The sequence below is a fragment of the Octopus sinensis genome, linkage group LG27, assembly GCF_006345805.1.
Source record: "Octopus sinensis linkage group LG27, ASM634580v1, whole genome shotgun sequence".
Lineage (NCBI taxonomy): Eukaryota > Metazoa > Mollusca > Cephalopoda > Octopoda > Octopodidae > Octopus > Octopus sinensis.
The window spans coordinates 10,112,531-10,133,854 of record NC_043023.1 but is presented as its reverse complement, the minus strand read 5'-3'; the positions used below and the strand labels follow the sequence as shown (position 1 = coordinate 10,133,854).

At 38.7% G+C, this 21,324-nt stretch overlaps 2 protein-coding genes across 9 annotated transcripts in view; both read right to left on the bottom strand.

Moving 5' to 3' along the window:
* Positions 1-21,324, bottom strand: part of LOC118768190 (zinc finger protein 665-like) — a 360,963-nt gene that overhangs the window by 279,349 nt on the left and 60,290 nt on the right. The gene's annotated exons all lie outside the window — the stretch shown is intronic.
* The window catches only part of LOC115225407 (ankyrin-3-like), a 37,924-nt gene continuing 18,350 nt past the window's right edge, over positions 1,751-21,324 (bottom strand). The window contains exons 7-15 of one of the 7 annotated variants that reach the window (XM_029796363.2): positions 17,458-17,670; positions 11,685-11,860; positions 10,570-10,712; positions 9,670-9,720; positions 9,504-9,554; positions 9,338-9,388; positions 8,843-8,914; positions 5,154-5,225; positions 1,751-2,226 (exon numbers count right to left, since the gene is read on the bottom strand). In XM_029796363.2, coding sequence (XP_029652223.1) covers positions 2,021-2,226; positions 5,154-5,225; positions 8,843-8,914; positions 9,338-9,388; positions 9,504-9,554; positions 9,670-9,720; positions 10,570-10,712; positions 11,685-11,860; positions 17,458-17,670 — 1,035 coding nt within the window. In that variant the 3' untranslated portion in view covers positions 1,751-2,020. Of the gene's footprint in view, positions 2,227-5,153; positions 5,226-8,842; positions 8,915-8,961; positions 9,389-9,503; positions 9,555-9,669; positions 9,721-10,569; positions 10,713-11,684; positions 11,861-17,457; positions 17,671-21,324 lie in introns of those variants that run through there. The other 6 variants (XM_036514182.1, XM_036514185.1, XM_036514183.1 and 3 more) reach the window with 6 other exon arrangements.

The window sequence follows — 21,324 nt, the reverse complement described above, 5'->3', positions numbered from 1 at the left end:
AATGCTAGGGGGACAAACACAGACACACACACATACATATATATACATGTATACAACGGGCTTCTTTTCAGTTTCTGTCTACCAAATCCACTCACAAGGCATTGGTCGGCCCAAATCTAGAGTAGAAGACACCTGCCCAAATCGCAAAAAAATAGGGATTTTCATAGAAAAAAAGCACCTTTTTGATGTAAATAATTTTTGGTGTTAACATGGTCCAATTTGAATTTTTTTCTTCTACGGAAGGAAGAGCAAGCCTTCTTCTATCGTACTCTCAATTTTGGTCAACTAGCTCTGCAGGGTCTCGGAGGAGATAATATTAGTTGAAGGCTACCAAACCTGCCACACACAGACAACTTCAGCTTTATATACATAGATAACTGGTATGTGTTCACAAAGTAGAAACGATTAATACGAAAAAACCCTCCAGGCTGCATCCCGAAAATTCATTTCTTTGCCGAATTTCTACAATGTTTACGGCGATTCTTTTTTATATCTTGATTTTTTTATTTTTCATGGAATTTACATCAAACAGCTGACTGAGTAAAGTTCACTATTCAATGCATGGGATAAGGCCTAAACGAACACATTATCGATTTTTGCACTTGCAAGATGAATTTTGGAACAGAAATAGCGCAGTTCAATTTTTATTCGCCTAAACTTTAAATGACCCATTTTTGGTGGTTCTACGATTTGTTGGCTAGGAGGAGATGTGCCGCGAAGTTCAACACACAGATACACAAGTTGAGTTTTATATATATATAGATATATGCAATCAAAGTTTTATTTTCTGCTGATAAAAAAAACCAGTAATTAGTAACTAACAATGATCCTAAAGCTAGAATATAAAATAGAGATAACTCTTACTTGCACTCCCATCCCTGAGTTTTATTCAAACACCACCACATTAGAGGGAGCCTGTCTTAAACCACAACAGGACAAAGTGAAATACCCACAGGTATCATATATTACATAGAAAAAGAATCTCTATATGATATATATAACACCATGATCACTGTGACTGACCAGGCTATCTGATGTTGCTACACATCGCTGGTCACAATGCACTTCGCATTGTTTTAGCCTTCAAATGACAACAGCCTGCTGGCTAAGCGAGCAGGCCAACAGAAGAAAGATGTGGCAAAAGAGTACAGCAGGGATCACTACCACCCCCTGCCGGAGCCTCGTGGAACTTTGGGTGTTTTTGCTCATTAAACACTCACAACGCCCGGTCTGGGAATCGAAACCACGATCCTACGATCGCAAGTCCGCTGCCCTAACCACTGGGCCATTGCGCCTCCACATATGATATACTCTTTTACTTGTTTCAGTCATTTGACTGCGGCCATGCTGGAGCACCGCCTTTTAGTCGAGCAAATCGACCCCAGGACTTATTCTTTATAAGCCTAGTACTTATTCTATCAGTCTCTTTTGCCGAACTGCTAAGTAACGGGGACGTAAACATACCAGCATCGGTTGTCAAGCGATGTTGGGGGGACAAACACAGACACACAAATATATATATATATACACGACAGGCTTCTTTCAGTTTCCGTCTACCAAATCCACTCACAAGGCTTTGGTCGGCCCGAGGCTATAGTAGAAGACACTTTCCCAAGGTGCCACGCAGTGGGACTGAACCCGGAACCGTGTGGTTAAATGAAGGTAGATAACTATGAATATATGAGAGGATCTTAAAACTGTTTACACAATAATGGGGCGGAGGTTAGATACACAACAACAACAACAAATAAACATTTCAAAGTTTATCTTTATTTCAAAAGTTAATTTCTAAGAAGATAGGGACCAATTCAGGAAGGGAATCTCTTATGTTGTTGATAGATTTGCTAGAATTAGTAGCCAAATCCTGCTCAATTCAATTATCACATTGGACAATGTGATTCTGGGTTCCTTACACTAAGGATAAAGTCAGGAGGGTCCTGGCTGGAAGGCATTTGATCAGGAGTCTCTGTTTAGTCAAGGTTGACCTTGGACTAAACAATTGCAGCATTTACACACAAGTTCACTTTTCTTCTGATGGTAGACATTGAAGTGCCTCAAAGCATTCAGCTTCCTTAAGAGCTTTTCTGAGTGTTTTGAGTGTTCGTCTCTCTGGATCACAACTTGTGTACCATGTGTGCAGCATCTGGAAGCCCTGCTCTTCAGTGTTAAAAGGATAGTCATACCTGATATTCCCCAGTTTGACATTTCTGATTCCTAAATTCCTGCCTGCAAAACATAAAACAAAAAGAAATAATTTCAAAATCATTAACGATTACATAAAAGATGTGTACTGTAGTTTGTCATAAATGTAACAAATAAATTATGTCAATGAGAAATAGTTATGAATCATAAAAAAATAAATAAAAGATGTTGTTCTCTGTTTCTAAGAATGTTAATTAAATAATAACGAAGAGGTGGAAATACAGGATGAAAATGGTGAAGATTTTAAAGAAAATTCATTGAAAATTTATGGTAAACAGATGGTAGGAGAAGTGTTTGTGTAGGCAAAAGTGTATGGAGAACCTAAAGAATCAATATAGACCATCAACAGTCAATCCATTTGATCCACCCATCCATTGTCTCTGCTCAATATTCTTGGGAGGATTGTAAAGACAGAGTCTTCAGGCATCTCCTCCATAGGGTCCTATCAGAAGCAGCCATCATTAGAGATTTTGGTTGGGTTCCCAAACATAAACAGCTAAGACAATGGCTATCACCCAACCATTTAGTTCGTGATCTACCCCTAGGACCCCTGCTCCATTGGTTTGGCTTGAAGAATCTGTCTTGTCATTTTTTCCTGCAACACATGTCCATAGTACCAGAGATGTGGAGAGGAACTGGCTCAACCTGGAGAGATTCCCTGATCTCTGGACTATACATCCTATTTAGTATCATTACCCCAGAGACCCTTCAAAGGAATCCCATTTTGGCCATTTGATAACATTCCATGGTCAATGCCTGAAATAGTTGTCTGTGATGCTTCTCCTCTTCTGAATAATTGATAACTAAAGCATATCAAGAGTTAGAAATATCTAGAAGATATGGTTTGAACTATCAGACAATACCAGTACTATTAGGCATATCTGGGCCAATTCAAATACAAAGAGACAAGATACCAGAATGATCTCAACTACACAAAGCATTGGGTCATCCTATAAATAATAATGCATTTGTTTTATACATCTTTTATTCTTCAAAATTAAGATAAACAAAGTTCTTTTTTAATCTAACATATACTCTCCTTCATTTTCTACAATGCTCTTCCATCTATCTGGCGCACTTGCAAGGCCCCTCTTCCAAAATTGACTTGTCCGTGACGAAAAATACTTCTCTACTACCGTTCTGACCTCATCTACAGGTAACATATTTTTTACATCCAAATAAGTTTGAAGACTGTGGAATAAATGATAATCAGATGGGGCAATGTCCTGTGAATGTCCGATTCAAACTGCTCCAGCCTTTGGAATGTCATCCTCGCTGATTGTGGCCGAGCATTATCCTGATGGAAGAACACCTTTCGTCTTGAAACTGAAGATGGTCACTTTGCTTCTAGTGCTGACTTAAGCCACTCAAGCTGCTTGCAGTAGATCTCCTTTGTTTTCATTTGGTTGGGGCTTAAAAGTTCAAAGAGGACTAAACCTTTCATATTTCCTTTCCTTACCCACTGTCTTCGCTGCTTGACATATTTATAGAGAACCCATTTCTCGTCACCAGTCACTATTCAGTTTAAAAGAGGTTCATTCGTGAGACAGGACCACAGAGAAGAGCACACATTCACTCTGTGTGCGATCCATTGACCCAATTTGCTGACTTTTCCAATAGCACGCAAGTGTCGATGAACGGTTGAATGACCGAATGAATAAGTGTTATTTCCAGGGATACAGGCATCCAGCAACAGGACCTCCGTAATGCTATGATGGACCGTGAAGTCTGGCGTAGCATGGTAAATTCCATTGTCTCAACCACGGTCGAACAATGATGATGATGATGTTATTTCCTATTTACTTCCATCAAGAAATCAAAGGAAAGGACATCTGTTCCCTTCAAACGTTGCTTTTGTCACCTGGACATCAATGTTTTGAAACCTATTTCCAGACAGATTCAGTGCTGAGTCACTGAAGCAGAATTTTCTAGAACTATCATCAAGAAGTTTCTAAAATTTCCAAGAATTTCTAGAACGTTCTGGCAACATAGATACCAGTGTAAAAAAAGGGATCATAAGATCACCAGTTCAGTTTATTTCTAACTATCCAAGAACTGCATTCATCACAGATGGCATCAAGAGGTTGTAAGCATCTGGCAGATACATTCTGCTGTGTCTGTGGTGAATTTATCAAGACAACAGCGTAAAAGCACTGTGAAACAACATCAGCTGAAATGTGTGAGGTCTACAAGGTATATATTGTGACGAAAGCAAAGTTTGAAGGAGATACTAGCCATTCTCGTATTTTCTAGGGTTAAGCAAATTGGAAATAACAATTGTTATCCATGGACAAAAATCGTTGTTACCCAGTGTAATAGAGAGGTGTTAAGTTAAACCAAGCAAAGAGGAGACTTTTAACTTGCAGGAAAGAAGACAGGAATCACCAACATAAACACCATCCACCTACGTAAATCAACCATTACATGTCAGTGAAGAGTGGTTCACAACTAAATGGACACTGGACAGTGGAGTGACTGCAACATGCCACTCACTATACACAGGAGCATGTAAAAAAGGATGCACTTAATGATGTAGTCCTGTACTACCAACTGAAAGACAGAGATGTCCCACCTGAAACACTTTCCATCGTATTTCTGATTAAAACAGGCATTTTGCAAAGAAAAAACAACACGTAAACTTAGTAAAAATGTAAAACAAACAAAAAAAAATTATCATTAACTCACCAGTTTACCCTTAAATGACATATTTTAATTTGCTCTCTCAAAAGACAATATTAAATCGATTGTGTCCTCTAATTTAGCCATTTTACTGACCCCGCTAATCTTGGTGGCTATTTTATGATGTTTCAGTAATACCAACACCTTTAATAGAATCACTTTACAGCTAGCCTTTCAATTGGAAAGTAGGAATGGGAGCTTCTCTTAGTCATGCTGACAAACAAAAGCTGACACTTATTGAAATCAATTAAGTACTGTTATTTTATACTCACCAACTTGCTGCCAGTTGACTCCTAACAGTTTTGCAACATCTTGGAGACACTTCTCCTCTAACTTTGGAGTTTCTGAAATAAATATTTGCAACTGTTATACTTGAGAGTAAAAATTCTTTATTTATAATCTATATTTTATTATAGTGGGACATACCTGTCATCATCGCTGGTCATCGGGTGACCACTATGTTTTTGGTCAACATTTTTATGCTTTCTCCAGTGGGACCAGGTAAATAGCTCAATACTTAGGTCTACAACAAAATAGACTAACCTTCCTCAATTTCCTTTCTCTATTAAAACATCTTAAATAATCTAACAATGTTACAATTATCTCATTTAATTATCACTTGATAACAGTTTTCCTTTTAGTTTTCATTTTTTGTTTCTTATGTATGTGCCACATGTATTTGAGATGTTAGAAGACTTCTTAATGAAGCAGATTTCTTTCCAGGTGGGCAATGATTAATTCTACAGAGGGGAGCAAAAACATATCAGGTATCCAAAAACACTTTATGCTTTCACAAAATCTTATTAACTATATATAATTGTACATCCATACATTATAGCAGTAAAAAAATCTGAAATGTTGCATAAAAACTGATACTCAAGAATTTTATAAGCAAGGCAGGGATACAGATCAAACTGGAAGCATCAAATCTTTTATTTGCCAGGAAATGTTGGCTTAGCTATTGCCTTTAGCCCATCTTCAGTTTGTGCCATGACCTCTATACCTCTACTCTTACTGGACAATGAAGTAGCATACCATCGTCCAATAGATTTTAGAGGTTTCTCTTTAACCCTTGGCATGGTTTTGTATGCTGTTTTGAACTTCACTTGCTTCAGCTAACCTTTTGACAAATGACTGCATTAATTATTTGGTTTAAACCCCATTCTTGACCAAAGAATTAGTTAATCCAGTCCATCCAGAACTATTTGCATACCCTTTTGCTCTCTTGTTAGTATTGTTATATCATCCTTTAAATTCCTTCTTGGGTGATTTCACTCGAGCCATTTCTTCTGATCAATCTGCTGATCTAAGTAACATCTCCATAACAAGCACAAACCAAATGACTGATATTGTGCAACCTACAGCAATTCCAGTTTCAAAACGATGTCTGTTGTGAAATTTTCTGTCAGGAACCACATTTTGAAATTATTACAGCAGCTTCTAGTCAGATCTCTAATCTTCTCTTATATATAAAAGAAGTTCATTGGTTCCATCACTAATTTGTGTGGTACAGAACCATAAGCATCAACCAGATCAGGTCATACAACGTTCAAATCCCTTTTATTCTTCTTTGTGTCTTGTATTGCATTGCACATTGAAAAATCATGTTCTACCCATCCAGTGGTTCTGGAAATTCCAGCATCCTGGACACTCTCGGTCTCATAGTCATTATTTTGGAGATGTGTAGCTGATCTCTTGGCAACTGGACCCATATAAATCTTGCCATCTACATTCAAGATTGAAAAGGGTCTGAACTGCTCAATCAGTTCTGTTTCAGGTTTCTTTGGTAAGTAATTTTTTTCTGTCTTGTACTAGTCATCAACCATTTCACCTTTATGCCACAACTCTTTAAGTACAGCTTATAACATAATTGTGTACAATACCTGTACACTTTCTATGATACACCATCACCTCCTGGGGCACTCTTTGCTTTTGCCTTCTTCACTCAGCTATATAATTGTTTCTGCTAGAAACCACCAAGTTGAGATTTGATTCATGGTTTTTTGGGGACATTTCAAACTGTCCATGAGTGGGAATGGATTATCTCACTTAGGATCAGTGTAGATCTCCTGTATGTGCCCCTCCAGTTCATCATCATCACTTCACGTCCATTGTCCATGCTGGCATGGATTGGACAGTTTGACTGAGGCTGGCAAGTTGGAAGGCTGCACCAGACTCCAGTCTGATTTGGCATGGTTTCTACGGCTGGATGCCCTTCTTAATGCCAACCATTCCCTGAGTGCAATGGGTGCTTTTACATGCCACCAGCACAGCACCAGTATCTGCCACGACTGCAATTTTACTTGGCTTGATGGGTTGTCTTCTCAATACTTGGTTTAAAGGTCATGTTCTAAAACACCAAACAATCAGTCTCACTAAAAAGCCAACTGAAGTCTCACCAAAATATACAGAAAAGCGGAAGGTTTTACTTGATATGATTGGAAGAGATGATTCAGTTGGACAGCAATATAGTGTGGTAACGAGGGTTTTGAAAAATGATCAAAAATGAATGTTAATTATGAATTCTTCAATTAATACAAGTGGATAGATCTGTAGGAGAGAGCATGAAGTCAATTAGTTTGACATGTTATGTAACTTATAATTGTTTTACTGACCCGTGAGGAATGAAATGAAAAGTCAACCCAAGAAGGTACTGAACTCAGGGAATGATTGTTAATAATAATAATTAATAATTAATAATAATAATAATAATAATAATAATAATAAAAGCTTAATTCAACTACTAAAACATTGTTTCTTTTTAAACAATACAATGTAATGGCCAAGGTTAATCATCTGACAATGAGAGTAACCTGCAGTTAGCTAACATGGACATTCAGGCCTATAACTAGCAGAAATAAACCCGTAATGGCATGTGGTTTCATGTGAAATTTCAAATTAGTAAATAATAAAACAAAAAAGTTAAATATATATATATTGTGGTCAGTAAGGATAGCTAAAAAAAGCTTTTCTAGCTATCCCTACTGACTACTAACCATACCTAAGCTGGATTTCATTTATTACATTTTACCCTGCCACTCTTAGCATCTGCAAACAGCTTCCGAGTAACCTCATAAGGTTTCTTAACGAGCTGCTCTCTAATTCATTTACTTTCCTTTCTTCTTTCAACATGTCTGATATTTCTTTGCATAAGTTAGAGAGGAACGTTTAATTTCGTTGAATACATAACAATCTTTCTTGTATTTGTGCCACAATAAAATGCACCCAGGATCCTTTATAAAGTGGATGGTGTTAGGAAGGGTAGACCATCATAGGAAAGCTGGAATGTTTTAGTGGGACATGATCCTCAACCAACGAAGGTGGACAGTAACTGCTAATAAGAACTGACTTGGACAGTGACCCCCCCTCACCATCCATTCCACAGGAACATGGAAATCAGATGATAAATGATGAGGACAATGTCATTTATTGTATCTTGCAGCTAGTATCTATCAAAAAGAGAATGCGAGAGAGAGAGAGAAAAACAACAAAGAAGCAATGGCTATCTCAGTAGCAAGCCAGTGTTTTCTACTTCGATAAAGACAATGCGTTTAATGGATGTAATGATAGATTTCCTATCAGTGACAAAAAGACAGGATGTTGACACTTGGAATGTATTTCATTGTAAGTCTGCCAGATTATGAGAGACTCCTGCTAAAACTTATTAGTAAACACAGTATAAATGTAAAATGAAGGCCTTGTCGTTAAAGCACTTGTTCACCCCCAACCAAATAACATATTTTAGTTCTCTATTCCAAAAGACATCATTAACTTTTGTCTGTTCTAACATTGGTGGGCATTCTCTTAAATTTCAGTAATTTCTTCAAAAGAATTATTAAACAGATAATTTTTCAATTGAAAATTAAGAATGGAACCTGTTCTCAGTCCTTCTGACAAACAAAATATGCTCAAGTGAAGTAAAACTAATTTGAAATCACTTACAGACTTATTTTATACTCACCAACTTGCTGTTGCTTAACTTCCACCTTCTTCGATGTGCTATGGGAGCGGTTTTCATCCAAATTTAAACTCTCTGAAATTAATATTTAAAAGTTTTACAATATATAGTTAAATTTTTTTAAAATTATTTTTCTTAATAGTCTATATTTTATTATTGTCAGACATTCCTATTATCAATGGTCAACTGGTGACCACTATGGTTTTGGCTAATATTTTTATACTTTCTACCATGATACCATGTTAAAGCTCATTATTCAGGACCACCACAAAATAGACTAACCTTCCTAAATTCTTCCCCTTTTCTCTCTTTATTTAAGACAGCCTACATAATCTAACATTTCTGCGAATATCTCATTCAATTATCACTTGATAAAACTGTTTTTCTCTTCATTGTGTCTTTTCTTTCCTACAACCTGTTCTCAGTCATTCACACAAACAATATATCTCAGGTGAAGGTAAAATTTATAGAAATCAATTACAGTTATTTTATACTCACCAAAAGATTCTACAACCGTCTTGACTGCTTTTTCTCTACACTTTGGATACACTGAAATAAGAATTGGAAATTAAGAATGGAACCTGTTCTCAGACATTCACACAAATAATATATTTCAGGTGAAGGTAAAATTTATAGAAATTAGTTACATTTATTTTATACTCACCAACAGACTCTGCACCCACCTGGACTGCTTTTTCTCTACACTTTGGACACTCTGAAATAAGAATTGGAAATTAAGAATGGAACCTGTTCTCAGACATTCACACAAATAATATATCTCAGGTGAAGGTAAAATTTACAGAAATCAATTACAGTTATTTTATACTCACCAACAGACTCTGCACCCACCTGGACTGCTTTCTCTTCAAACTTTGGACACACTGAAATAAGCATTTCAAAGTTTTATACTTCATAGTAAAATTTCTTTGTCTCTTTTAATAATCTATATTCCATTATTGTAAGACATTCATATCATCAATAGTCAATTGGTGACCACTATGCTTTCGGTCAACACTTTCTAAGCTGTTACTATATAATAGTTCAATATTTAGAACCACAACAAAATAGGCAAACCTTTCTAAATCTCATCTTTCTCTTAAGACATCCTATATACTAATCTAACAATTCTGAAATTCTCTCACTTAGTTATCACTTCATAACACTCTTTTTCTCTTAGTTTTGTTGTTTCTTTCTTATGTCTTTGCTGGACAAGTTTAACACAAAATTTCACATTGGTTATTTGTTCCTGCCCATTAGAAAATTGCAGACTACAGCCTACAAATGACCACAAAAGCACAAATTTCACAACTTTTGAAGTAAACACAGTGGTGTCACCCAGCACACCGCCTCATGAAAGTCACTGCTAGCTCTCACTGTGCACGCAACCATGTGCTGCCATCTGTTGGCATGCTACAGAACTAGTCCGTGAACTTTCTGATACTACCTTGGAGCAATGACCAGGCTTCATGTTCGAATTAAAATGAATCAACTCAAAAGTAAAGCCAAAAGGTGAAAGAGTCAGAAAACAATGTCTCTTTTAGCATTAATCACATCTAAAAACTAACGAGTGTGAGTATAAAATGTCTAAAAGGATGGCAAACATTATAACAAGTGTTAATAATATATAGTTACAAACAAGGAGTTGCATGTCTCCACTACAATATGAAGTGCATTATTCCATATCAGAAAGTTAATGAGACAACAGACAGATCAAGAAAGAATGTTCTTACCAAATCCACTTTTCCGGAGTATGTGTTGTCGACATATGGGGCATTGCTTAAATGCCAGTTGAGAACAGCAATTCTGACAAATAACAGTATGTTGACAAGGATGGAGTGTGACAGTAGCCTTTTTCTCTTGACACCACCGACACCTGTGGAACAAAATATTAACACATCCCATCATTAACATTCATTTATAATAAAATATTTCGTTGTGGACATGTTTAGAGTACAGAATATTAAGGAGCACAACAGTAACCAGCAAGAGTACATCGTAAATTCTTCTGTAAACAATTACATACAAGCAGATTTGTGTGTATACAAGTGTCACATTAACATACACATACAAGGGTGAGCTGAAAATATCAAAGGCTGACTAAGGTGCAGCTTTCCAACATGCCATCCCAGTCAAACAGTCCAATCCATGCCAGCATGGACAACAGACATTAAATGATGATTATAATGACATACACATTGTTAGTGTGTGTTTTAGGTTATTTTCACATGAAAGCGTACATGACAACTGATTGAGTCAGAGAAGAGAGAGAGAAAAAATTGTTGGTAGACAGATAAATCCTATTTACTTCTCAATAGCAATTTCAAAATGTGTTCATTCACTTTATTATTTAGTACTACATTTTCATGGAGGTCACCGAACTCTAAAATAGTCAGGGGTGGATGGTGAGGTATATCAGTCAACACAAGCAATCATGTGAATGTCATCAAAATAGTGTTTTTCGTTTGATCCACTAACAACTGCATTTTCTGTTTATTGTTCTTATTATTGTTGTGTGGTCTTAAGGCTGCAAGCTGGCAGAATCATTAGCACACGGAGCAAAATGCTTTCTGGCATTTCGTCTGCCTTTACATGCTGAGTTCAAATTCAGCTGCGGTTGACTTTACCTTGATGTTGATAAAATAAGTACCAGTTGAAAACTGGGGATGTTGTAATTGACCTTGCTGGCCTTGTGCCAGAATTGGAAATCATTATTGTTGTCTTGAGTCAAGACACTAATGACGGAATAATACATTGGGAGAATTCAAACTAAATAAACATATAAACATGATTATATACAAAAGAGAAAATGTCCTGGTTTATCTTGTCGTTGCCAGTGAGTACTTACAGTGATTGTAAAAATGTTTTTAATTTTTCTTTCAAATGTTGATTTTCTATGCAGTCCAATGGGGTCACTTTCTCATCATTACGATGGTATAAGCTGGCTCCTTGGCTGGCAAGGTAACTCAAAACTACTATTCCAGAGAGCCTCCTATCCATGTCCAGTTGGAGCTCTCTGCAGCACTGCAAATGATGAAATATAAAACGATCAGTAGAATATTACACAAATATATATTGTAGATAAACAAATCATGTCAAATGTAGGAAATATAATGGAACAAGTATCACAAATAACAGAACACAACAAACCAACAAGAACCAATCTTTACAACTGGCTTGATAAAGCCAACTGGCCATAACAAAAGAAATACTTATGGAAGAGTATTGTATATATACCAGTGTCTGTCCGAAAACTCGCAGCGAAGGGTCATATCGGAGTGTCCTGCTCAGCAACTTACCTGTAGCTCGTACAGAACCTCAACGCATCGAAGGAGTTGCTGAACCAGCCACTCATGAATTAATAGCCATCGGAGTGCCGGAAGATGTGGCAGATCTGCAGGCATTCATTGGAATCACAGCTAGGGATCTCAGCTGTGTCCCTCCAAAAAGTGCTTCCCGCCTTGGCCGACCAGGATCCAAACCCAGGCTGATCAGGCTGTTGTTTACGGGCTTTACTGAGGCGCGGACATTCCATCTGGCTGCTGACAGAGCTCGGCATGATAACATTATCAACTTTAGAACACGTCCTGGCCTACCACCCGATGTACGCCCAAAGCTAAGATCTGTGGCTTCCCTAAATCGCAACTCTGTACCACGGGAGAGTTTTAGCCTCCGCGATCATGGGCAGATCTGGAAATTTGTCAAGTCTGGTGAGTCGTGGATAAAGGATGCCAGTTGGACTGACCAGACTACACCCACAACAACAACTGGCAATACAAAAATCTTGGGAAACTAACCAAGAACAATCAGCCATTCCCTGTATATCATCATCTGAAATCCAAATATAAACTGCTGTCCTTGAATGCCCGTAGTTTATGCAACAAGGTGCATCTTTTTGTCTCCTACGTCAAAAGTATCAACCCAGATTTCATCACAGTCACGGAAACATGGGCGCACTCTGCACTCTGTGATGGAGTTTTCAGCATAGCCGGCTACAACCTGTTCTGCAAAGACTGCATTAATCGCCGTGGAGGGGGTGTGATGATTTATGTTCGATCAAGTCTATCGGCAATCCCCTGTGATGATTTGAACCAATCTCAGCAGGAGGTATTTTTCTGCAATATACACATGACCATGTCAACACTTCTGCTCAGAGTCGTTTACCGTCCTCCAAATTATCACCAAGACGCACAGCTTTTCGATATCCTCAGAGCTGCTGCCATGAAAACAGCCACATATGTGTATATTGCGGGGGACTTCAATTTCCCTGAGATTGACTGGGAGGCCTTCCGTTGGCCGCAAAGTGCAGATGATTTCCTTGAACTGGTGCTGAATTCAAATTGGTCCCAAGTTGTTACCTCCCCCACAAGGGGTAACAACACTTTGGATCTGCTACTTACCGCTTCTCCTGAAACAATGATTAGTGTCACTACCGAAGAACCTTTAGGTGACTCTGATCATTCCATGATCATGGCCGACTTGTCTCTGATTGGTTGTAACAAAAAACACAACCATCTTCAGACTGCCTGCTTTGACTGGAATAAAGCAAACTGGAGCTCTTATTGTACTGAGCTGCAACGCCCAAACTGGCGCAAATTTTATGCTTCTGGAGATGTGGACACTATACTCCAGAACATTCTGAATTCAATATGGGCAGTATGTGCAGCATCAGTACCCCGCAAGCACAAAAAACCACCCAATAGTGCAATTTGGGAGACTGCAGCAGTCCGACTTGCCAGGAAAGAATGCTGTAATGCTGAATGGGAATACAAATTGCACAAATCAGAGAGCAACAGAAAAAAGTGCAATAGGTCAACCAACCACCTCAAACAGGTGACAAAAAAGGCAGTGCTTGAATTTGAACAACGCATTGCAGCTAACCCTGACAGCAAAGTGTTCTGGAAGTATGTGCACTCAAAGCAGAGACCCCACTCTCCAGTTGGTCCCCTTCGCAATCCCCACACAGGACAGATTACTGGCAATCCCGAAGAATGTGCAGAAATCATTGCTGGATGCTATGCCGGCATCTTTACTGTCGAAGACCAAAATGTTCCATCTTCATCACCACTGACATTGGACTCTATATCTTCTATGCAATTTACACCAGCAATGCTGCTATGCCACCTTAAGAATAAACGCAATTATGCCTCTCCTGGTCTCGATGGTGTTACATACATACTTCTCAAACGCGGTGGGTACTTTCTTCTAAGCCAACTTTCTCTATTCTTCCAATTCTGTCTTGACAATGGTGTTACTCCAGAACAGTGGAAAACTGCCAGTGTCATCCCTCTGTTCAAAAAAGGCGACTGCACATCGCCTGTCAACTATCGCCCCGTCAGTCTTACTAGCTGCATCGCCAAACTGATGGAATCCTGTATCAGAGAAATCCTCTGGAACTTCTGGAAGTCTCACAGCCTCATCCAGGCGTCACAATTCGGATTTATTCCTAACTCCAGCTGTTGTAATCAACTCATCGAGTTTCTTGAGGACGTTACCCAAATCACTGATCGCAGATCCTGGGTGGATGTTGTTTACCTGGACTTTGCTAAGGCTTTTAACTCTGTGCCACACAAAAGACTTATGGTGAAGCTTTCTGCGTTGGGTGTAAGAGACGAACTCTATAACTGGTTGAAGTCCTTTATTTTCAGCCGAAAAGAGGTTGTCACAGTTCTAGGACAGCACTCTTCGCCCTATGAGATGACATCTGGTGTACCACAGGGATCTGTTCTTGGCCCCCTTTTATTTGTTGCATATGTTAATGACATAGATGCCAACTTAAAGAATGCCACAGTGCTGAAATATGCAGATGACATCAAGCTGTACCTCGAAATAAAGAGGTCAAATCCTGTACACTATAGATCTCTATTGCAAGCAGACCTGGACACAATGCAGCAGTGGATCATAGACTGGCAACTCAAGCTGGCTGTGGACAAATGTACCACCATGCATTTTGGGAGGAGAAACCCAGCGTCCACCTACTCCCTCCACAACACTAGTCTCAAAAAGTCTTCATGTGAACGTGACCTGGGTGTTATTGTCGACAGTGATTTGCGTTGGACAAAACACATCGCTAAAATTGTCAAGAAGGCTGAGGGTGTCTTGGCATCACTCACCAAATCCTTTGTGAGCAGCTCTCTGGCTATCTATCTGCGGCTTTATATAGCTATGGTAAGACCTCACCTGGAATTTGCATCACCGTTCTGGAACCCCTATCTTACCCAGGATATCAATCGTCTGGAAGCTGTTCAGCGACGTGCAACCAAAAGAATACCCTCCATCAGGCATTTGCTATATCCTGAACGCCTTACTTCCCTGGGCATGGATACATTGAAACTCCGATGTCTGGCAGCTGACTTGGCAGACACCCATAAAATTATCAACCATCGTACAAACAATAACTCTGAGCACCTTTTCAAACTCCACCCATCTAACACCCGTGAACATATTTACAAAGTCAGAAAACAGCACAGCTCCCATGACTTCAGGAAACATTTTTTCACGCTGAGAGTTGCTGAAGCATGGAACAAACTGCCGGCATCAGTTGTTAGTTGTCGGATCACTGCATCCTTCAAAACTTCCATGCTTCCTGAGATTCGCCAACACTACACTTGATTTTCTCCCCTCCATACACACACAAGCATGTATCTCACTCATACATTGTTCGCTTTCCAGACATTTCTACATTACTGCATATACTTTATATGCACTTTCTGACAAGTTGTGGTGCACCTGAGCACTGTATACAATTAATTTCATTATTATAATATAACACAACAACATAACAACAAACAATGGCAAGCTACATTTTGTTACACAAAGGCCATTCTAATTACCATGGGGGTCATGTGATGGTCTATGGTCATTCAAGATTTTCTGTAATTCCTTGTGGAGATTTTAACTGGTTGCAACAAGAAGTATTTTTTTAACAACATATATACTCCTACTTGAATTTGTTTACCATCTGCAAAACAGCCATCAAAACTCAGATTTTTGACATCTTCAGATCTACATCTATGAAAGCAGTCACCCATATTTTCCTACTGGTAATTTCGATAATCCAAATATTGATTGGGAAACGTTTCACTGGTCAAAAAGTGCAACTCATTTCCAGAACAACAAACAATGAACAGAGAACACCAAGAACATAATAATTTCTTCAGACACAGCAACAAAACCAACACAAGACAGACATATCCAAGCATATCAATAATGTTTCCAAAATTTATAACGAAACATTTTTGGCTGATGAAGTGAAGTAAAGATTGGTGTGGTGGTTGAGGCAACACACCAACACATTATAGTCAAGAAATTGTTGAAACTGTTAGTCTGATAGACAATTCCTATAATAATGGGTTGTTGACTGCTAGAGTAGCTTCTTCTCACCAAAGTAGACATTACAACAATACATAGGTGACAATCAACTGTCTGAAATACAGTCACACATCTGTAGTGACCGTTACATATTTGAGAATCAAAGAGCTGCTTAAATTCTGCAACAATAGACAATAAACACCATCAGATCTACCAGTAGATAGATGCTGAGGTCTTTCAAACAAACATATATATATATATATATATATATATATATATGCACCTAGAAGTCGTTGATAGCTACTGTTATCTAGGTAATCAAGTCAGTAGTGGAGGTGGATGCGCCAAGAGCATAGCTGCTAGAATAAGATTAAGCAGGGCAAACTTCAGAGAGCTTCTATCTTTGTTGGTAACAAAGGGCCTCTATGACTATCTGTCTAGTTACATCGTCATACATACAATCTCGGGACATTACACTTTTGTGCACACATCTTAATGTAAATTCATTCTCATCACATCTCCCTTCTTTACAATCATTGCAAGGGGTATTACTGTAGTCAATATACACATAAAGTCCAAGCCCTGGCAATACTTGGAACCCTAATTATTAACTTTGAATAAACTCAGTTATATATTCATTATCATGCTGATAAAAGAAACTTTCTTCGAAGTCCATGAATATATTTTCTTTAAATTTAATTGTCCATAAACGAATTTATTTTCCTTTTCCTTTCTTTGAAAAAGAATAATGAAATATGCTTTCTAGCAATTAACACAGTTCAACTCGTTTAAATTGAAATTCGATATTTAAAACAGTTTGTGAATTTCTCTTTCTTAAATTTAAAGACTTATCTCTGTCGTTGGTCACCTCTCCTTCATACAGTTATGGCAGTGTTTACATGACACATATTTAAGACGGGTCACCTTCTTTACAGTGGAGTGGCCATGCTTTTGAAGGTGAAAGAAGATGGAATATTGTTAGTTACATAATACAACTAGTGCTATCAGGAGAAACTGAATTATTTAATACTAAAGGAAGAGAAGTGGATGGGAGTGAAAGAAAATAGCAAACAATGTCTGCCTGTTTCTCTATTTCTCTCTCTTTCTCTCACTCACACATACACACGTCCTCCTCATCATCATTTTACATTCGTTTTCTATGCTGGCATGGGTTGGATAGTTTGGCAGAAGCTGGGCAGCTGCAGAGCTGCTCAGGCACCAATTGCCAGTTTTGGCATAGTTTCTACGGTTGCATGCCCTTCCTAATGCCAACCACACACACATATTCACAAACAATTTTAAAAACTTACCTCATCTAAAATGGGAATGGGTTCCACCTCAGAATGGAACATCTCTTTCTTTATTATGGAGAGGTGCAAACAATTATTGCCATCATTGTCGACAGCATTCATATTTGCACCATGTATAATAAATTTATGGATTATTCCGAGGTGGGCCCCGGAGACGGCTTTCAGTAATGGTGTCATTTTCTTATGATTCCCAATATCCAGTTTCACTGAATCCTTTGTGGAAGTAAAAATAGAAATTGAAAATGTACATGGGATATGTGTTAGGGACATGATAAATCTATTAAGAGGTCTTAAACAGATTGTTTCAGCCTAATCTATATTTATCTCTCATTATAGTAAATTTTAGGGGAGCAGAACAAGAGTGAACATATAATTAGCAGATCAAAACTAGTAAAGAAGAATTATGATGTTGCTATATTAATAAGGGGTTCATAAAACAGGTGAGTTGGTTAGTGTCCACATCCTTAACATTCCTGTACATACACACACATATACATGAATGTTATGGAAGTGAGATACACACAAACATATATATATAGATATATTTACACACACACACACACATATATATATATATATATATATTTATATATATATATATATACAGGAATGGCTATGGTAAATAGCTTGCTTACCAACCACATGATTCCGCGTTTAGTCCCACTGCATGGCACCTTGAGCAAGTGTCTTGTACTATCATCTCGGGCTGGTCAAAGCCTTGTGAGTGGATTTGGTAGACAAAAACTGAAAGAAGCCCATCGTATATGTGTGTGTGTCTGTGTGTGTCCTCCCAACATTGCTTAACAATTGCTAGCGATTTGGCAAAAAGGATCAACAGAATAAGTACTAGGCTTACATAGAATAAGTCCTGGATTCGATTACCTGTTGTGGCGAGAGTCACAAAAACGCGTGCAAGAACAGACTTGACTGAACGACTATGAATAGTAGCAGTCTGAGTGAGAGACCAGAGAGAGTAGGTGTTAATTGCAGGAAGTCGTAAGGTGTTGTTTTCATTGTTTGTTGGTTTGTGTATGGATTGTTGTTGTTACCCTGATCCGTAATATGTTTTATTGTTACTACAAGGTTATAGTGTAAACAGTATCATGTCATAATAATTGGTGATACAATACATATATATATATATATTCAATAATATTATATACTGAATTTATATTAAGTGCTCCATTGTATAAAATAATATTAATACTATTAAAGTATTTATATATTTAATATGAGCGATATATACATATATTTTTTAATAATATATTATTATTATTATTAATATAACGAAATCAATATCGAATTTTTCACAAAGATATACCCATATGAAAGACTTTATGTATTAAAAATGTATATAAATAAATAAATAAATATTATAAAATATAAATATGATGTATAAAATAAATTTGAAAGTTTAAAAGTTTTGAATTAAGTTTTAAGCATCTTATGATCGTTTCACAAAAGGGTTGACCCTATAATAAAGTCCTATGTTGATAAGCACTTATAGACAACCCTTCTCCTCTTCAGAGATATAAAATATGAATATTGAATAATGTATCGAATGATATTTTTATATAAAAATTTGAATTAAAATTGTAAAATGGTGTTTCATATGGGTATATCTTTGTGAAAAATTCGATATTGATTTACTTATATTAATAATAATAATATATTATTAAAAAATACATATATTTATATATATAGGGTTTATCTCCTATGTAATGTAGTGATGATGTAGTGCATAAAATGATGGTGTAGTGTTTGCAGGTTGAAGACTATTGTATGTTTATGGGTTCTGCCAAATGCAAGCTTTCTTTTCAGGTACATGATGCTGCTGTCCCCCATCCCAGGGTCTCGTGGACCCATATCTTCAACACCCTCAGGGTTAGTACTCTCAACGTCGGCACACTGAAAGGTAGGTCTGGTGAGATTGTTAACATGCTTGAACAGAGATGTGTAGATTTGTGCTGCATCCAAGAAGATGGAGAGGAAGTTCTCCTAGGTTCCTCACAGGCAAAGAACATAAGTATAAGATTTTCTGGGTAGGGAACACTGATGGAGTCGGGGGCATGAGTATACTTCTTGCAGAGAAATGGGCTGATAAGGTAATCGAGATAGTCAGAGTCTGTGATGGAATACTGAAGTTTAGATTAGTGCTGCAACATGGATTAGCAACCCTTATCTCGGCTTATGACCCTCAGTCAGGGCTACCTGATGAATATGTGCTTACATCGACAGTGCTGTGTCTACATTGGCTGCAGCTATCAGCATCTGAAAAGGTTGTTATAAGCATTTTCCTGCCAGCATGTCATTAGCAGTTGTCCTTGCATTTAATCCTGCATCATTCATGTAACGCTTGCTAACACCACTGGAGCGGGTGTTGTGCTGGCATTAGCACAGAGGTGTTAGTATGGATACCTGTAAAGAGGAGTTAATCAGGTATTGTCACCACCAACAGTGGAGGGTGTTGCATCCCGGCATTCATGCAAAGCCATGTTAATACAAATACAGGTAAATAAGTTAGGTAGACAAATACAGTAAGGGTAGTTAATCCGTTGAGTTAGGCAGAGAGAGAGGAGAAGGGAAGTTGATTCATCATGTACTGATGATAATGGATTAACGAAGCAATAGGGACTGAGTTCAGCATGCCCTCATTTAGCTTTGTTGCTGGGGACAAGGACCTTTAACTTATCTCTGCGGCATAATCTCAGTGTGCAATGTGTCTCACAAGAGTAACTCTCTTTCAGAGTATACACACACACACACACACACACACATATATATATATATATATATATATATATTATCCCCCCATCTGCCTTGATAGACAATGGGTCGCGCCAAGGGTGGGGCCTACTTTGATGATGAGCAGCGTCTGCTGTGACTGAACAGTCCAATTCTAGAGTGGCAGTCCCTGGTACAGTTGCTGCACACGAACATCGATGGGTACGTGTGGGGTGTTGCTGCAGTTGTCCTCCTCCTGTCCCGCCTGTCTGACCACAGCTGTGCTCTCCTTTCCTCAGCCATGGAAACGCCTTTCCTCACTGTCCGACGCCAGGCAGAGCGGTCAGCAGCTGTTACCTCCCACGTGTCCACACAGATGTTGGCAGTCCTCAGGTCGCGCTTGCACACATCCCTGTATCGTAGCTGTGGACGTCCCTTGGGTCGGGATCCCATGGTGAGTTCGCTGTACAGGATGTCTTTAGGCATGCGACCGTCCTGCATGAGGCAGACGTGTCCGAGCCAGCGCAGTTGTCTCCGCACGAGGAGGGCATGCATGCTTGGCATATTAGTCTGTTCTAGGATGACTCCGTTTGGTACTCGGTCCTTCCAGGAGATGCCAAGGATCCGTTGAAGACACCGCATGTGGAAGCCGCTGAGGTATGCAGGGAACAGTGCAGTTTGACGGATCGCCCTCGGAGTCGTTCCCCATCCAGAGTGGAGTGAAACAGGGTTGCGTTCTGGCGCCGACGCTCTTCGGAATTTTCTTCTCCCTTGTCCTGTCCTATGCCTTCAGAACGTCCGACGACGGAGTGTTCCTCCACACCAGGGCTGATGGTGGATTGTTCAATCTTGCGCGCCTCAGAGCTAAGACCAAAGTCCGTCAGGTGCTGATCAGAGAGATCCTCTTTGCTGACGATGCCGCCCTAACATCACACAACCAGCCGGGTCTCCAGAGGCTGGTCAGCTCCCTGGCGGATGCCTGCCAAGAGTTCGGCCTTACCATCGGCCTGAAAAAGACAGAGATCATGGGCCAGGATGTCGGAGGGGTCCCCAGCATCAGTGTCGGCGACCACAGCTTGCAGGTGTTGAACGAGTTCACTTACCTGGGATCGACGGTCTCCATCAGCCTGTCCCTCGAGCCTA